Here is a 14,031-nt window from a genome sequence, read left to right on the forward strand (position 1 = left end):
TAAGCAGGGTGCTGGTGTAGTAGTACGAAATGTTGTCTGGAAGGAATGGACCCAAGACCCTCTTCTGTAAATGTACAAGAAACCTTTAAATGTAAGAGTAAATGCCTGTAACTGCAATTAATCTATATGAATACCTGCAATGAATTGGGTAATATTGTTGGCTACTCTTGTCAGCTTGTATCTTTTTCTCTGGGCTATTAAGAAAGAGATCAGGATTTAATTGCACAAATATCAGAGAGGAGCTTGTGCCTACAGAATATGTTTCTGTTGTTCCCACCAAAGAGCAGAATAGAGAGGCAGTTTCAGGTTGTTTGGCTGTAAGTGTGCTTGAGAAACAGCACTGTGCTCTTGAGAGATGGTGTACCCTTGATAAAATTATTTTAGTCTGCTTGATCCGAATAAAATATTCACGTTTCCATATCAGAAGCAAGCAGAGCGTTCATGGCATTCAGCAACCTTAATATTTTAAAGTATAGAAAAAGATATGGAAAATTAACTCTCAGTATCTTTTCAGGAAGGTGACAGCATCACTAATCCCTGTGTGAAAGTCACTGTTGCTCGGTGTTTCCTCTTTCCAGCAGCCAGTGAGAGGAAACACAGATCGCTATGAAGCTGTTGCTCTGTGCCAGCAAGCGTAGGATGCCATAGCAGGAAAGGAGTCTTAATAAATATCACTCTAAGGTACACCCCCTGTACACCTAGGGATTTTGCATGGTGTTTTAATGCCGCAGTAGCTGCCATCCCAGCGCTGTCTGTGGGTGAAGCAGAAGTTGAGACCATAATCCCCACAGGAGTGCCTGGGTGCAGGGGGATGTCCAGCTTTTGCAAACTCAGTTATTCAGTACTGGCCTTCGTTTAACAAACATCTCCCATAATAAAACAGGGTTGTCTACCCAGTCTGAATTTCAGCTTGGTTGTGCCCCTTCTTCACCACTTTTCCCCAGGTTGTTGAATTTGTGTTCCTGGTATGCACACTAAACCCCAGGCTGGTGGCTTTCCATGTACCTGCCACAGTGGTGTTGTCATGTATGCTTCGTGTTCTGGGTCAAGCCCGATCGGTTTGTAGCTCTACGTCGCCATGTCAGGCGGAGACAGTGCCACTGGTGGGGAAGGATCATGCAGGAGTGGGAAGTGCAGGCAGCAGGACAGAGTGAATTAGGAGCATCCAGGGGCAAAGAGAAAGAACCTGCTTTGGAGTTTAGAAATGGTACTGATGCTCTGCCCAGCCCTCCCAAAACACTTCAGGTACTGTGATGGGCTGTTCAGCAGCACATCCATGCCACAGACAGGCAGCCACACCACACCTGAGACAGACTGAGAGAGTTGGCTGTCAGCCTGGAGAAGGCTCTGGGGGGACCTTAGAGCAGCTTTCCAGTACCTAAAGGGACCTACAAGAAAGCTGGAGAGGGACTTTTTACAAGAGCATGTAGTGATAAGGCAAGGAGTAATGGCATGAGGCTGAAAGAGGGGAGATACAGATCAGATACAAGGGAGAAATTCTTCACTATGAGGGTGGTGAGGCCCTGAACAGGTTGCCCAGAGGAGCTGTGGCTGCCCCAATCCTGGCAGTGTTCAAGGCCAGGCTGGACGGGGCTTTGAGCAGCCTGATCCAGTGGGAGGTGTCCCTGCCTGTGGGAGGGGGTTGGAACCGGATGATCTTTAAGATCCCTTCCACCCCAAAGCATTCTGTGATTCTGTGCTCCCACAGCTCAGCAGGCATCCACCTGTAGTGTCAGCTCCTGCCCCAGGACTCCAGCAGGCTGCTGTTGGGGTACCTTCTGGTGCAGTGGGACCCTACACTGGACAGTGCTGCTCCCTGTGGCAGTGGGGAGCCCTCTGCGACACTGGGGTCTGCGTAGCATCATCCACTGAGGTGTGACTTCTTCTCATGCCCCAGATGTGGCATAGTTCTCATCAGAGGAGTTCCCTTCCACCTGCTTCTTCATCCCCGCCATGCTCCCATTTTTAATCGTGCTTCAGCACCATCCATCTCAGTCACATGCCAAGAGCCCTGTGTTCCCATCGGAAAAGAAATAAGGCCAGCAATGGGGGAGGGTGGTGGTGTAAAAAATAAATAATTAGAAAAAGCCAGAGTGACTTCAGAAAAAAAAATATTTAGAAGAAAGGGGATGGCAAATAGCACTGGTTAATTGAAGCTGTCCTCATACAGAGAATCAGTCTCCCTTTTCATCAAGCAGTAAGAGAAGAGAAAGCTGCTTGATGCGTCTTGTGATCAAGGAATTAAGCCATGCATCTCTGAATCTTGCAGGAAGAGAAGGAAGGCAGAGCTCATTCAGGCAAAGCAGAAACCACATACAGAGAAGAGTTTGCTTGAAGATAATTTTCATTCATTAGTAAGAATTACCATTCTAAAACTTTTTTAGTAATTGTTTCACGTGACATTTTGCTGCTGTATGTGTGTATATATATATACATATAGAAATAAATTAAAAAAATATTTTGTGTGTGCTATTTGTTTATACACACGACATGGGAATAGTTTCTGTCATGTTGTTGTAGCTTGGGACATGCTTTTCCAGAGAGCATGAAAGACTGGCACAGCTTTGCTGTCCTTCCGTGTGTGGGCAACACACCTCGCCAACTAGGAGATGTTGCTAATCGAGGTGTATTTTCAGGGAAACAATATGGGGCTTCTCTTTACGTCTGTGGAGAATGGGGTTTCACTCTTACCTCAATGCCCAGCTGAGGTTGGTTTGTGAACATCTGGGAGCTCCAGGGGTGGGAGAATTCATGCCTGTATTTAAAACCTGCTGATAGCTGTTGTTTGTTTAGCTGTTGCCTGAGCGCGTGAATGTGGAACTGTTTTCTTCATAGAGGTGGCTAAGTGAAGCAGTGAAGTGCATATATAGAAATTAACATGGTCTCAGCACTGAAGCTTAATTTTCATAAAGAAAAATATTCTGCTCAAGCACTGCAGTGAGGTATTTCTTCTGTGGTGTTTATGTTCCAGTTACAGTAATTGTCTGAACTGTCATTATAAGGGCTATTATTAAGTACAGTTTTCTGTGAATACTATAGCTTGTGCAGTGGAAGTGTTCTACTGGGCAGAGTACTTAACAAGTTATGATTTCACTTGCTGTGAAAATCATACGTAGTATGAAAACCTATGAGTTGTTTCACAATGGCAGTGTTGCCTAGCAGTGCTTCTGAAAAGCTTAACAACTACCTACCTGTCTCTGATATAGTAAGGACAGTGAGATCAAACAGCAGTGTCCAGAGTTGAAACAAATATGTTTATTAGAAATCTTTAAATACAACAAGCATTTTTCATTGTTTAAAGATTTATTTTTTTTCTTTGTTTATGTAGAGGTGTTTACGTTCTCTGGAAGAGTGAAATGCATTTAACCGACAGTGTGTCTCTTCTCTCTTAGATTACCGAACTTTGTGGAGCCAAGCGTGTGGGTTATTTTGGTCCCGCTCAATTTTATATTGCTTTGAAGTTAATTGCAGCAGCTCAGTCAGGGTTCCCAGTACGGATTGAGAGCATTAAGAATGGTAAGTAGCGAATTTTGCTTGCAGCACTCTGCACTTGTTTCTTACTTTCTTTAATGCTTGTCAGCTCTCCATGGTGGTAAACCTTTTCTTCTAACATATCTGTGCATAGAGGGTAATGTTATATTCTCTAAGTGATTGGTAGAAAAGTTCAGTGAATTACGTGTGTGGTAAAGCTGAGATGACACCCCCTTCTAGAAAAAGCATTACCAAAGGAGTGGAATGAATGACAGCTGATGAGTGCTAGGGATGCGTTTCTCTCTCACCTTCAGCCTCTGATCTTGACAGCTGTCCAGAATGGGAGCTTACTGCTGAGTCGGGTGGAGGCTTGTTGTGGCGGATGTGGGCAGGTCACGGGTCCCCCTGTGGAGGGCAGCTTGCAACATTCATCATGCTTTAGCAAATAATCCTGCTTAAATAAATAGGTAATGGTGACAAAATCCTATCAGTAGGTATGAAAATGTGTATTAGATGTAATTGAAACATTTTTGTTCTTCTCAGTGACTTGACAGCGATATTAGATGTACTATTTTTGATGGGGAAAAATGCTTCTTAAAGAGGCTTATCAAATTCAAGTGATGAGAGAAAGCAAGTCCCTTTTAGCTGCAAAACCTTGATAGCAGCTAAATGGCAGGAACTCTGTTTTTACCTTGGTGATGCATGCTCTGCCTTGCTGATGGATGCCTTGTCTTAGCAGGGCTCAGGCTTTAAAACACATGGCTTTTCACTTGGGCTTGAGCCTGAACAGGTTTGAACCTTTAGCTCCCATATCCCAGGCATACATTTAAACCATGCCATGAGGCCATGCCCTGGGCAAGAGTGCTTACCACCATCCAGCTGAAGGCAGTGATGCAGCCAGCCACCAGACCAGAGAGGAGGTAGGAAAGGCAGGATGTAATCATAGCCTTGCAGTTGGGTCACTATTCACAGCACAGTTTCTGCTCTGCTGTCCATGCTGAGGGCAATGAAATGTAAAATCCACCTATGTTACAAAGCACAGTGAAGGGATTCCCTGGTCTGCCTCCATCTGAGAGGGGAGCCAGGCTGGCAAGCATGTGCAGACCTGTGTGAGCTGAGCTCCTGTGATGCAGGGCTCCCAACCAAGTGGAAGGCATTGGATGCAGGTGGCATGGCTCAGTGTCTGGCTGGAAGGGGAGTGTAAACCAGAGGTGAAGCAGGGTGGCTTGAATTTGTCTGTCAGTTTTTCTTACAGACAGTTTGTGCACTCTCTCTTGGCACTGCTATCCTTGTTAAGCATGTTAATTTGAACCTTATCCTCAAAAAAATCCCAAACCCAACCCTAAAAACCACCAACAAATTCATGTAGAAACATCAACTGAGATTTACTGTTTACACATAATAGGATAGGATCATAGAATGGTTTGGGTTGGAAAGGACCTTAAGATCATCAAGTTCCAACCTCAGTGCCATGGGCAGGGACACCTGACCCTAGACCATGTTGACCCAGGCTCTGTCTAACCTGGCCTTGAATACTGCCAGGGATGAAGCATTTACCACTTCTTTGGGCAACCTGTTCCAGTGACTCACCACCCTCACAGTAAAGAACTTCTTCCTTATATCTAACCTGAACTTTCCCTTAAACATAAGTTTAAATCCATTATCCCTTATCCTGTCACTACAGTCCCTAATGAAGAGTCCCTCTTCGGCATCCTTGTAGGCCCCCTTCAGATACTGGAAGGCTGCTATGAGGTCTCCATGCAGCCTTGTCTTCTCCAGGCTGAACAGCCCCAACTTCCTCAGCCTGTCTTTATACAGGAGGTGCTCCAGTCCCCTGATCATCCTTGTGGCCCTCCTCTGGACTTGCTTCAAGAGCTCCATGTCCTTCTTACTTAGAGGACACCAGAACTGCACACAGTATTCTAAGTGGGGAGTGCAAATAATCCACAGACTTGAGTGAGAAAGGGTACTTGCAGTCCTGGCATTGATATCCTGCTTGCTTACTGTTATTGAAATCCTTCCAGTCCTAATTTCATTGTCTCTTGAAATATATGAGTGTCTTTAGAGTGGGGTGAGTTACATGTACCAGCCCAAATTGAGTTCTTTTTCTTCCTGGTAGTAGCTGTAGGTGTAAATTATTACAGAAGTAATGTATGGCTTTGCTGAGTTTTGAGCATTCTGTTAATTTGAATTGTACTGATCTTTCAGGGTGACTGCGCACAAAAATAAATGGTGCTTCTTCAAATTAATCATGAATTGTCTTAAAGGGTGACAGAGTGTACCCCTGCTGCTCTGTAGAGCAGATGCGACATGGGACCTTTTGACACTGTCATTTCACCAGGCCTTGGAATGATCTCTGAACCCTACCATTTTGAATTTGTTCCTTTTATGATGGCAGTGTTGAGGATACTGTGATCCTGACTGATTAATTCATCAGTCCCACGGTTTCTGTGGGAAACCATTCTTTTCATTACACACAACGTTTTGAAGACAGGAAATGAGTTTGCCACTTGCTTTAATAATGTGCACAAGGCTTATTTCTTTCTCTTTGCATGGAGAGATTATATATTAAGCTAGTGAATGTAGCTTTGTATAACATTCACATTTTTATCGAGAGACAAAATAATCACAGGAGTTCCACACTTACAAATGTTACAAAATATAAATAGTAGTCTTTTACAGATAAACTTTTCATTGGTTTTACAAGACTATACTGCTTAAAGTACTTTTAATGTGCTGCAGTCTCAGCTGAATTTTTCTCTCTTTTAATGAAGAATTGCCCCTGCCACGGTTTATGGCGCTGAAAAATGACAGTGAAGCACGTTACGGGACTCCAGCAGAACTCCATGGAGTTAAGTTTCAGGTTCCACATGCAACTTTGGAAAAAAATTCCTACAAAAGAACAGATGAAGGGGACAAACAGGTAACAGGCTTGTCTCCTTCAGGCCAGTATGTCATTACACAATCTCCTGGGTCCAATGATTACACTCACAGGGGCTTACTCAGTTTCGCAGTACTAGACGGGAGATGAACTCCTGTCATGCAAATAATCCCCATTGGGCTGTGCTCTATTTTTGATGCATCCCAGTTGCATCCCTGAAGGGAATTTCTCTATATGAGCTTGTATAAAGCTTTCAGCACTGTAATATTCTGTGTAAGTTCTTTCAGCGTTGTCTTCCTACTTAGTCCAGCACTGCTGCTTGGAGAGGCCTAAGGGAGGAGCAGCAAATAGAAACCTGTCTGTGAAAGAGAATGAAAGCAAGCAATTTCTCATGGCCAGTATGATATTTAGTAACTACAGAAATATTCAGCTGGAGAAGAGTTGTTGAATCATGAGCAACTATTTCTGGGTGGGATAAGACCACCAGGTTTTCTTCCATTCTGGCCCTTTAGAGGAGTGGTCCAGAGTAAATCTGCTTTGCTTTGTCCTCAGTGAAACATTGTCCCAGCATTCTCTGTTCTGAGTAGCCAATTTAATAAAGCTCTCTAAGGGAGATTTGTATTACCTATACTTAGTAGAGTTGAGAGCACTTACTCAGATACAAGCAGCTTCACAATGCAACCTTGATGTGCATAATTTTCCCCAGGCCTGACACCTTCTTCTCTGGTACTGTATCAGGTAATGTTGTAAGTGCCTAGTGGCAGGCACTTTATCTTCCTGTAGTGTGCACACACATTTATCACACAGTATGCCAGTGTGAGTAATAGCATTCCCAGCCTGAGGTCAACCAACAGGAATGAGCTGATGACAAGATGGTGAGAATAACAGGATGAGGAAGAAGAGCATGAATGTTTATCTGCCTGCGTGTACTGACACGGAAGCGGAACACTGCCTTCAAACCCCTGGCTCCATCTAGGTTATCTTTGTTGTGCTATATTTTCCTTCTTACTCAATAAAATGTTTCAGGATCACATCCTCCTCCTAAACAATCTCTGTATGTCAAGGGAAAGAGAAAGCTTTAGGGTAGTTACCCAGTAACACCTACAAATCTACAGAGTGCCTAAAATACTGATTCAAGAGGCTTATTTTAATTTTTAATATGTTTTTATATGGAAAATGCTCTCCCACAAAGAATGCACTCACACTGTGTTATGTAAATTCTAAGATACCCACTCACATTAAGCCTTCTACATGTACTTCTTAAGTCATCTTTGGAAGCAAAATATCTTGAGCTGTTCATTGCAAAGCTTTGCTATGGCATTGCCATGCTTTACCTCTAGAAGGCTCAATACCAAAATCTGTCATGCTTTCTCAGGAGCTTTTTCGTGGAAATAAAGGGCCTGAAGGAGCTGCAGTATTTGCAGCTTCTTTATCAGTCATGCTGCATGTGTTTGGATAACTGTGCAGGATTATTTGGTGGTTTTTTGGTCTCAGAATTGCTTTTTGTGTTGATGTGTTTTAAAATAGGAGCCCAGATCTCCTCCAGTGTCTCCAATATGCTCGCCTCCTGCTTCTCCATCTACTTACCAGAGAATACCCCTAAGTTATGGATATGGTAAATCAAGAAGTGGTCTGGAGCAGCAGCACGGAGGTAGGATAAAAATTGGGATGCACGCATTGTTTCCAATTTTTGTTTTCTTTCTCAGAAGCATCAAATTTCAAATGCAACTGACAATCAGCATAATGATTAAAAATTTAGCTAGACCTGTATTTTGAAAAATTATTTAATCAACTTTATTTTGATTGTTCAATCCTGTCTTTCTATTCATGATCTGGTAAATAAGTTAGATTTATATGTCATGGCTCACAGACAGATGCAAATAGCTAATCAATGACAAGGCTATGTGCAATGTATCACAGTGACAGGGTGCTTGTGACTATTTTCAGAGTGCATGGTGCCTTTGGTTTTATTAGAGGGGAGGAAAATCTCCTGATTTCAGTAGCCACTATATTAGTTTTCAGATTGGCAGTGAACCTTCTTATGCCAGGCAGGATAATAATCTCTCTAGTCTCTTCGGTTTTGTAACAGAAATAACAATAAAACATGAATATAAAAACAGTCCCACAGTGTCACATAGGCAAAACAGTCAAAAATAAGACTTTGTCCTTGATCTCATTGCCATTAGAGTAGGTGGCAAAACATTCCGAGTTTAGTAAGAAGGTAGTGGGCAGGAGCCAGTTTTATTAGTAACAGGAACTTCTAAAGCCTTAGTAACGTTCTTGCACTCTCCTAATTGCAACATTTGGTGACCAAGATGCTGGCAATAGTAGGCATTTGTGTCTATCATCCTTCCCTCATTCCTCCTGCCTTCAGTTAGTGTGTTTGCAGTGAGTGAAGACTGAAGTTTGGTACCAGTCCATTAGCTGTTGTCCTTGTTTACAAGTGAGTGAAAATACAGAGCTATTTCATTTTGAAACTCAGTACAGCCATGATAAGACTGTGTTTGACATTGTCAAGTGGCCTTCATGTGAAAATCATACCAGTACTGAGTCACAGGCATTCACTTGCTGATTAGGTAAACTGCTGTTTGTTCAGTGATGGGATTTTTCCTCATCCCACCTTTGGCATAACTGATCAAAACAGTGATGGTTGACTTCTGAAGTAAGCAGTACTAGTGAGGTGGTACAGTTCATTTCTGCTGCAGTGAAGAAGACGTGTAGCAGATAGCCCACACCCTGAAGAGCTAGGCAGGAGGTGGCCGTCAGGAGCAGCTGACTGTGCCACCTCTGCTCTTTTCTGGGACTCTGTTCCAGATTGGTCAGTGCTATGGGGGCATTTTGAGTGTTGGGGTTTTTATATTTGTTCGTCCCCTCTCCTCTTCCTCCCCCCGAAGTTGGTTGCAAACGTAACTCATGGAGTCAATGGCTGTGCAAAGTGAGTAGAGGCATCCAATCTAAGCTGTCAATTTCTTCTAAAATTAATTATTAAACAGCTTGAATTTTTAAGCTGAAAAAATACTACAGGTATAGAACACTATGGTTATTTTCCAGAAAGAGAATTTCTCCTATATTCCAGAAAAGGAAGCTCTCCTATTCTAATCCCATCAGGGATACTTCAGCCAAATGTATTCTCAGTGACAGTAGTGGATCACATTTTAGAACCCATGCTGTGCTAAGTGCCAAGCTAGGTGACCTACTGGTTCTTCCTGGCCTTTAAGATGAGGACTCTTCCAGTTTTTTGAAGATCATTTGAAAGGATAGTTCTGGAAGCCACTGTATTAGTGTATGCACAGGAGGTGCTGGTGACACAGCACTGACACAGGTCGGCTGGTCTGCACTGCAGGTCTGACCATGAAACTGGGTGGTGTGTCTTCAAGGGCAGCCCTTTGCACTGCGACCGTGGCTATACTTTTTTCTTGATAGTTTTGGATGCTTTTCTTGCTAGCAAACACAGAGCAGTGTGGCCTTGTGTTTAAATCTCCTTTCCAAGGGCATCTGTATATTTCACAACTTCCTTCCCATATTTTTTTTCTGAAATTAGAAGTTGCTTGTACAGGAATAAAAATAGATGCCAATACAGGGTAAAAACACTTAGAAAAACAAGGGGGTTAGGGGTATAATCTTTAAGGTCAGAACCTATTTTAAGATTTCTTCATCTCGCTTTTCATTGCGGGTCTTTTGAGTTCTATCTGTAAGTTTTGAATAGGCTGGCAGCAGAAGTTCTCGGATCTGTAAGGGTCTGTGAGTGGGTTGCCTTTTTGTTTGCATACTTGAACTATTTTTAAAACATTGTTCCTAAATGTGTTGTTATGCCACCACTTACTGTATTTTCTGCCATGGAATGCAAGCGATTTACTTTAGCAAGAAAAGAAGCAATTGTCACTTTTATTTACTAACTTTACTCCAAAGAATGCAAAATGTATTTTGATTTTCAGTAGAAATTAGGGAAGGGGGAAAGAAGAGTATATAAAAAATAGTGATTTACTAATTGGTAACATTGTCAAAGCATTTTTTTTTGCAGCTCCATTGAATTGTTTCTTCTTATTTGTAGTGCATTCTTGTGCTATATATGGCTATAAGTATACAAAACATAGAAACAGGCTATATAAATATATATTTCAACATGGTGAACAATGATTTTTTTTATCTAGTAATATATAACTGACAGTTTCTATCAGTAATGTCTGAAGAATGATGTAAAATAAAAGACAAGTATGTGGCTGGAATATTGTTGCAGAAGACAAAATGGATTTTGATACTAGGTTCACAAGGTAGATTCTTGACCTTGTGGTATTTAATGATTTCCTTTACCCTAGTAGGATCTTTTTTATTATTCTTTTTATTTTATTTATCTTATTTTTAAATGTCTGCAGTTCCTTATGAAGTCAGACACTCTACTCACCAGCAAGATGGACCATCATCAGGGAATTACGGAGCCAAGCCTTCACTCACCTGCTCAACTCCAAATCGGGTAATGAGTTACATGTTTTTCTTTAGTAGTACTACTAATAAAACAACAGAGAAAGAAAAAAAGGGCAGAAAAATTCTCACATCAGAAGTAAGAAGTGTTCTTCATGGTGTTTTTAAAGTAGAGGCTGAAACATGCTTTTTTAGTATATGAAAAAGAAAATAAAAAGCCGATGGGGAAGGAGGAATTAAAATAAATAGTCCAATTAATTAAATTGCTGAAGCTAAGTAGAAGTAGTATCAAAGAGCATAGATAGGAAAACTATACTAAGAATCTTCAGTTAAAAAGTAAAAAAAAAAAAGAAATTGAGGTTATCCTAGCAGAAGTAAAAGTTTTCATTTAAAACCTATGAGGTTTCACAGAGATTCTTGTTTGATTTAGAATGTTGTCTGTAACACATGCACAGAATTTATGGCCTAATATTTTGTGTATTGTTTTTTCACCCCAGTTGGTTAAATCACATTGCAAATAGAATAAATTATTTTCTGACAGTATTTTTGGTTTTATGAGATGGGTCTTATGTTTTCCTGCTTTTTGCAAGAGCAGATCTTTCCAATGTTCCTGCATACCTGCTGTGCATTTATTATGTGAACAGGTAGTTTACCCTAAGGATTAGCTTTTCCTAAATAAGTAAGACTCAGAGACTCTGTGCCTTTTCCCAAGTGCTTAGCACTCAACACCCATATTAAAATGTCACTTGAGCCTCAGGAAAAGATGTATAGGTAGTGTCGCGTAATTTGTGCTAACTTGAAAGGAAAGTGAGTGCATTTGTGTAGCGCTTTGAAATGAAAATTAGTTTAAGGCTTTATGATGTTGCCCGTTTCGGGGATCTTTTGATGTATTTCAGAACAAGTGTTTTGTGTTTGCTTCTTAGGAAGTGGACAGGTTTGTCAGAGAAAGGGTTTCAGAGCTGGTTGGAGTCAGGCTATTGTTAATTCTTGTCCTTCCTCTTTAAAAGCATTGTCATCCAGGCCTTTATCTTGACTATTAAGTCATTACACTTTAACAAAGGTAGTAACTGTACCAGCAGCCCTCTTCTAGACATCACCACTCAACCTACCAAACATACAGACCTCCCTTAGACAATTCAATCAGAAAACAAAGACAAAAATGGACAAAATGTCCTTTTCATCCAAAATATTCTTCTTCCCAAAGTAGGATTTTTTTACCTAAACCTTAGGAAGTGACAGAGGGTTGAGGAGGTCTCAAGAGTTTTGCATGTCTCTCTGGCTTGGTGTAATGTGTTCTTGAGTTACTTGGGGCACATAGAAGGTCCAGAAGTGGTGTAGCTCTGTAATAACTAAATGTATACTTTCTTAGAAAAGCTAAGTTGTCATGCACTGTGCTGCATAAATACAGCTTTAGGTCCTTTACTGTTTCCATCCATTTCAGGTGTACAGTGTGCATTTCAGTTTTGTAATGCGTGGCAGCCAAAATGAACCCCTAAAATAAATCCAAAGGTAATAAATTTTGACATGGACTTTGCTTTTTTGCAGTCAGCAGTTTTAAGATTTCTTTTTTTCTTTTAGCTTGGGTCATGTAAGACTTCCTTTAATTGTCTGGGTAAAGATGCCTAACATTAGCCTCAGCTTGACTGGAAAAGTAGTGAGACAGTAGTCTGTGTGGCTGTTTCTGCTTCACATCTTTTTAAAATGCGTATTTTAAATGTGAATCACTCCCTAACAGAACAGAGTGAGTGTGGTTTCTTGAGGTGCCCAGTGCTCTTCTACCCCACCACTGGTGGCTGGTACCAGTGTCCCTCCCTTCAGTCTCTTTCAGCAGAGCGGGAGCAACAGGACAGCAGCACCCATTATTCAGATGACCCTTGGAGGATAACGGAGGAGCAGCGAGACTACTATATCAACCAGTTCAGGTCCCTGCAGCCTGACCTGAACTCCTTTGTTTCAGGTAATTTCTACCAAACACCATGCATGTCAAACAGAGGGACCAGGCTGAGAAGTGAGAAGTATTAAGTAGATAAATTAATTATTTTTTTCTGTCTGGGGTGAGCTTATGAGAAAAAATTGGTTGTGGCAGACAGCTCAAAGAGCAAACCAGTCCTGTGGCTATTATGTTTTTCTTAAATATCCTCATTTTAGAAAACATTGTATCTAAAGGAGAAGTGTTGGCAATTCAGCAGAAATTAAAAGTGAGCTCGCTGTATTTCATCCACTGTATTTGTGGATCACATCTGCAGTGTATACTGAGCTGAAAACTTAGGTTATATATTGAGCTTAGGGTTGTGCTTGCTTTCCCAGCAGAAATGTGGCAGCGTTCATGGGATGAAAGTGAAGCATGCAGTTAACTGTCACATGTGGCCAAGCCTGAGTGTTTATGCCTCTGCAGACTGAGATTTTGATCTTCAGGTGATTAGAAGCAAATCCTGGATAGCACACACATGCTAAAAGTATTGTTAACAGCATGAGATTACCTTTCCATCCTGAATAGGAGGATCAGGGTGCTCATGAGAGTCACTGTGGGTATAGGCAGTACCTTTCATGCTTGGTTTGGTAAGGAAGACATCATAGTTTGTAAACAGAGGTGTTCTTACTGAGCCCTGCTGGATTACTAGGGTTCAGGAGGCTTGGATCCAGCTGAAAATAACTTGCTGCTGACAGAAATTAGTGCTTCACCAGTTCTTTGCCTCAGTTAAGACTCTTTCATATAATCTTGAAAGAGAAAATGGTTGTCCAACAACACTGTATTTCCTCAAAGACTTATTATATGTCTGGAACTGTGTATGCATGTATATATGCATATACAGCCTCTCGGGTAGCTGTGCGTTTTCCTTTATGTTGAGCAAGGTGCTCAGGCAGTCCTTGCCTATCTAAAATTACTGTTTATAAATGGTAAATTTAAGCTTCCACAGCATCCGAACATAACTAAGCTGTAGAAGTCCTTGCTACAGCGCGTTGTGGACACTAGAGGTTTGTTCAGGTTCAGGAAGTTATTTGAGAAATCTGTGATTGAAGAAATCTGTCATAAGTTACTGAATATTTAAGTGCTACCCCTGGTTGAGAAAGTTCCTGAATTGCACGTGGTCATAGGGTGGGGGATGTTCTGGAGGTACGTTGTTATTACATGGTTTCTTCATGGTTACATACTCCTCTCTTGGTATCAGGTGTTGGAGAGGACATGGCTGTGCTAGGCAAATCTTGGACAGCTTTTCTTATGTACTGCAGTGGGTGATCTGTCCTGAATGCCCAAGGGG

At 41.6% G+C, this 14,031-nt stretch overlaps 1 protein-coding gene across 1 annotated transcript in view; it reads left to right on the forward strand.

Moving 5' to 3' along the window:
- Positions 1–14,031, forward strand: part of REPS2 (RALBP1 associated Eps domain containing 2) — a 100,499-nt gene that overhangs the window by 33,040 nt on the left and 53,428 nt on the right. The window contains exons 3-7 of the mRNA XM_057419438.1: positions 3,393–3,516; positions 6,246–6,394; positions 7,880–8,003; positions 10,726–10,823; positions 12,590–12,728. Of these exons, the coding sequence (XP_057275421.1) occupies positions 3,393–3,516; positions 6,246–6,394; positions 7,880–8,003; positions 10,726–10,823; positions 12,590–12,728 (634 nt within the window). The remainder of the gene's footprint in view (positions 1–3,392; positions 3,517–6,245; positions 6,395–7,879; positions 8,004–10,725; positions 10,824–12,589; positions 12,729–14,031) is intronic.

The sequence above is a fragment of the Pezoporus wallicus genome, unplaced genomic scaffold, assembly GCF_028554395.1.
Source record: "Pezoporus wallicus isolate ANWC-B61680 ecotype Strahan unplaced genomic scaffold, APGP_CSIRO_Pwel_v1 contig_5767, whole genome shotgun sequence".
Classification (NCBI taxonomy): Eukaryota; Metazoa; Chordata; class Aves; order Psittaciformes; family Psittacidae; genus Pezoporus; species Pezoporus wallicus.